Below are 5,419 nucleotides of genomic sequence, written 5' to 3'. Positions count from 1 at the left end.
TATAAGAGTTTAAGTAGACTTTTTTTTTAATATTAATTATAAAAAAATAAAAAATAAAAAACCACTATAGTGAAACTTTTTCTATTTAATTTTTTTCCTGTCAAAATTTGAAAAACCTTCAATGGGTTGCCATCAGAAACCCAGTGCGGCATGTGAGCTGGGCCTAGCATTCTGGCAAAGAGAGTGTTTCCACGCGCGCTAAAATAGCGTGAGACTTTGCAGACGTATCCTCTCCCCAGAAAATTTTGAGGGGGAAATAAAAAGAGACAGAACTACGTCAGTATTGATGAGAGCCAGAGAAACGCAGTAGTTCACACAAATGATTTCACAGTACTCGAAACGGCCGTATTGTGGAGCCCACTTGCCAATGCAATGGTACTTTAATCATCTCTCATTGGTTTGTCATTGTTGCAAGCATCTTCTATTGGGAATGTACACATCACCCCACCACCACCACCACCGTATCCGTATGTCTATGCTTCTTTCAATGCCGTATGCTGTACGTACACACCCTTCATTTATTTGCTTGATTAGGATAGCGCACCGATTTTCTTTCTCTTCTCATTTGACAACTTAATTAGTAGTTTAATTCAAATATTCACTCCATCCTAAGTTTATTTATTTTTTATATATTAAAAAGTATAGTTAATATAATTACAAATAAATAATTTAAAAAAAAATAAAAAAAATTATAAATGTTTAGCGGTGGATTGATTTGGCAAAGTTGGATTAAAAAAGATAAGAATTGGGCAAAATAAAGTGCTAAAAAAGTAAAGAGATCATAAACCTACCTTTCTTCTTCATGTATACCTTTAATTAATTTTATCTTTTGGGAATCACTTTATTTTATATAAATTTGACTAGGGCAGTGTGGACACATCTCTGCTGCAAATTCACATATGACAAGTTTTAATAACTTCAATTAAAGGAATAATGAGGATTTATTTAAGGGGGAGAGTTTAGTTTTCAACATGACCACATGGGTATAGAAAAAGTATTGACCCCACACCTACACCCAAGATTTAAATTACACATAAGAATGGCAACGGATCGGGTATTTTTGGATATCCAATTTAACCGACCCTAATAGAATAAATTTGGATAGTTATAATCGGATTTGAGACGGGTTCAAATTTTAAAAATAATACCCGTTACGAGTTCGAATTGGATTTGGGTTTTATATACAGAATACCCACCACCCGAACCCGTTTATATAAATAATTAATTTAATATAAAAAATATATTTTACAATAATATTTATAATTTTTTTTATATATTTTTATTTAAAAATTTAAATTTAAATATTTTTTAGAAATATTAAATTTTTTAAATGAAAATTATTAATGAGAAATATTTTTTATATAAATTATTAATTAAAATATATAAAATTAAACGGGTTTGGATTTTATTCGGATAATAATAATCAGGTTTGGTACGGATTCGAATAGTTTAAATTAATTTTTAATCGGGTTCGAAACGGATTCGGATATTACTAATATAAATCGGGTTCGGATTCGGGTAGTTTAATTTTCGCGGGTACCCTACCCGTTTTCTCTCATTCACAAGAATCAAAAACTGAAAATTTCTATCAGATCTCTAGGTTTTCAAAAGTTCTACTTTAAAATCATTCAATTAAAATGGTTATATTTTATAAAATTAAATGATTTAATTTTTTTGTTATTTTAATTTTATTATAATGCTATATAATATGAATATTCAAAATTATAGAGACTAAATAATATAAATATTTAAGATAGCTAACAATTTATTTAATAGAAAGATTTTTTGAAAATGAAACAAATTGGTGAATTTTTTAAAAATCTAGGGATTTAGATATAATTATGCCAAAATTCTTGTATGGTGCTTTCATGGATCCCACCATCACTACTGCCCAAACCCACAATATGAGTGAGCACAATATCCCAAAATAACTATGCATCAATCCAGGCAAGGAATCAAAGAAAATGAAGAAAGAAGAAAGAAATAGCAAGATTCCCATCACCCAATGACTCAAAAGGCAATTAAAGTAAAAGCATGTTGTCCTTTCCCTAAGATCATGTCCATGTTTAAATATTTTGAGAATTATTGAGAGAGAAAGAGAGGGAATGGTTTCTGAATCCTACCAAACAAAAGAAAATGGACTTGATAACTGTATGCTAATTGAGGATATTAATTTCCAAAACCTGCAAGATAGAATCCCTTCTTCAAATGAGAATATCCCACCATATAATTTGTCCAGCATAGAAACAAGATTGACATTCAAATTGATTCAATGTAAAAGGTGATACTAATAAGAACAAGCACAACAAGGATGAGTAGATAGATACAATTGTCTTTATAGCATTTTCAGAAATTACTTATCAACAGCTATCTAAAGATAGAAAACTAGAATTTCAAATTCAGAATGCAAGATCTCAAACTATATTTTCTGCCAAACTCTTGTCAAATTTGATGGGAATTTCCAAATAAAACATCATTGAGTTCTATACTTAAAGAAGCTCTATGTATTAGCCTTTGCTCATCAACACAGAATCAACAACTGATTGATAATATGCTCAGAATATTACAAATTAATCAAGTTTGCCAAAAAAGCCAATACATAGGAAGTCATTATTATCCATCCAACTATAAGAGGCCAACCATAAGATCAATGTCCAAAATATTGAGGTCACCTACAGTTATCCTATTTGGTTAATCTTTATAACAAGAAAATGTCTTTGAAATTTGATTTTTAGTCGACCAAATTTCGAAATACAAGCAGTACATTAACAATATACCACAATGAATTATCATAACATTTGAATTAGCATCCCAAAAAATTATCAAAAAGAAAAGCATAACAAGCTTTAATCAATGGATTAAAAACCAACAAGATCCATAAAATAAGATACCTTTCATTGTTCTTGTGTTCTACCCATCCATGACAAATCCATGTTAAGTGAAGAAGGCATACCCATATCTGAGGAGCTTGAAAACCTGCCCTTTTTAGACCAAAGCCAAATTTTTGACACGGAGAAGCTCTCATGTTTAGTCACACTACTAATCTTCTTTCCCTCCAAGTCCTCATCAACTGAAAGACTTCCAATCTGGTCAGCCCCTTTTTCAAGCCTAACACCGCATTGATGCCGGTCAGTGCACAAGGGAACCCTGAGGTCTGACTCACCAAGCACATACTGATACGAACCCATTGAAAAACACCTTCTGGCATCTAAATTACTGCTGCTAGTCTCCCCTCCTGCCTCCCCTGTTCCATCATCCAGCCTCCTGAATTTACCAAGTCTCACGGGTAAAATCCCCTTTTCAACAACAGGTTCTTCAATTTCCACAGTTTTTTTACCAGAAGGGAACCCATTTTCTACATTACCAGGATATCCATCATCTTCTCTTAAATCATCAAAATCATATATTGGGTTTTCAATGGAAAACCCAGGAGTAAAAAGGGTCCCTCTACAAAGAGGGCATGTAGAATTCGATAACAGCCAAGTATCTATGCAACTAATATGGAAAGCATGACTACACATAGGAAGCAATCTCAGCTTGTCTTTCTCAGAAAACTCGCATAGACAAACAGCACAATCAAATGGCTCTTTTAGGCCTACAATCTCTTTATAATGAAAAACAGGAAGAGCATCTATAAAAGCTTGATCCAGACCAGAATCGTGGAGATGGAAAAGCTGCTGTAATTGTCTTTGAAGAGCATCCGGACCAGAGATTTCAGGGTATCTATTAGATTGAGAAGAAGCCAATGAAGATGGATGTTTTATAAGGAATCTAACAAGCAAGTGGAGCAAACCAGAGATAAAAAATAGTACTGCAAGAATCACTATAATGAAAAGAACTGCAGGGCTAATTCTTGCACCAGAAGACGGTGGTGATGAAGATGAAGGGGTTGATTCTTTATGGAAAGCAGTAGTATATGGAGACATTGAAGAAGGAGAAAGAGGAGGAGGGTATGCCAGAAAACCATCTTTTTGCTTGATTTGATATTGAATCCATGACATCTTCAAATGGGTATGCTCCATCAACCATCTATTCTCTCTGCTCTTTGACATCTCCCAGATCACAAGGGAACACCCAGAAAGTTTATATTCTCTTTTCTAACTCAAAAACAAAACACAAATCCAACTCATCTTCAGATCAACGATGCACAAAACAAGCACCTTTCCTTCAACAGATGTAAAAATTCAACAAAACCCAGAATTCCTTTCTCCTTTTTCCCTTCACTCAAATTTGAATGCTAAAAATTTTCTATAAAATTCTTGTAGCGAACAGTTGTTTGGCTCTACAAGTTCCATTCGTTTCTTTTAAATTTTTATAATTTTTAATTCCTTGTATAATATGCATCAAGTGAAAACCAACCCAAGTCATTGATTGAGCAATTATAGCACAGAGAAGCTGCCAACACAAACAACAAAAGTTGAATACTTACCTAACCTGATTCTTGAGAGAGAGAGAGAGAGAGAGTCCACCCCACAAATTTTTTAAGCAAACAATTAAAAATGGATACCCTTGAACCAGAGTCTTCACGAGTCACTTGAATAAACACTAAAAGAAGAGGAAAATAAAATGTGGAAATGGGTACTATCTGTTTATCTCTCTTAAAATCGCTCTTTGTCTCTCTGCAGTTTCTGGTGGAAGTGAAATAGAAAACAAGGGTGGCAATAGCTGTAGCTTCCAAAGGTGAGAGAGGTAAAGGATGCCAAAGCGAGGAACTAGAAGAGCGTGAGACTCAGTTTAGTCAACCATAAGCGACAAAAGTGAAGTTGTCCTATGTGGGCTTCACGGTGGACCTGCGCTCTGCGCTAAAACAGTCGCCACTCGAAGCCCGGCACCGTCCTCCTTATATTTTCAGTGTTGCCGATAAATTTTTTTCCCGATAAATTTATTATTTGATATTTATAATTTAAAAAATTTTATTAATTCGTCTCATAATTTTAAAAAAATATATTATAATATTTTTAAAATATTAAAAAAATTTATTAATTAATATTTCTATTAATTTAATTATTAATTATTTTATTATTTAATTTTTAATAATTAACTTTTTAATTTTATAAAATATTTATTAATTAGTTCTTTCATATTTTAAAATATTTTAAATTTTTTTATAATATTTAATGATTAAAATGAATAAAATAATTAATTAATAAATTTTTTAAATTTTAGTAATATTTTAATACATGTTTTAATATTTAAAAATTAATTAATATATTTTTTATAAGATAAAGATTAATTTTTAATTTTTAATTTTTTTAAAAGATTCTTATTAATCTAAATAGTATATAGAAATTTATCGGGTAGTTTTTTTATTCTAAAAATATATTAAAATATTTTTAAATTTTATAAAAAATTTTATTTATTAATTTTTCTATTAATTTTGATCATTAAAAATTAAAAAAATTAATATATATTAAATTAC

General features: G+C 31.0%; 1 protein-coding gene across 1 annotated transcript; it reads right to left on the bottom strand.

The window, feature by feature from the left end:
- Positions 1-1,749: 1,749 nt before the first annotated feature.
- Positions 1,750-4,784, bottom strand: LOC110600944 (RING-H2 finger protein ATL46). The gene is made up of 2 exons (XM_021737899.2): positions 2,892-4,784; positions 1,750-2,183 (listed from the first exon to the last, which is right to left on the bottom strand). The coding sequence occupies exon 1, from the start codon at positions 4,050-4,052 to the stop codon at positions 2,895-2,897; it is 1,158 nt and encodes a 385-aa protein (XP_021593591.1). The 5' UTR covers positions 4,053-4,784; the 3' UTR covers positions 1,750-2,183; positions 2,892-2,894.
- Between the last annotated feature and the right edge of the window lie 635 nt (positions 4,785-5,419).

The sequence above is a fragment of the Manihot esculenta genome, chromosome 15 (genome assembly GCF_001659605.2).
Source record: "Manihot esculenta cultivar AM560-2 chromosome 15, M.esculenta_v8, whole genome shotgun sequence".
Lineage (NCBI taxonomy): Eukaryota > Viridiplantae > Streptophyta > Magnoliopsida > Malpighiales > Euphorbiaceae > Manihot > Manihot esculenta.
This window is presented reverse-complemented; position numbering and strand designations above follow the sequence as displayed.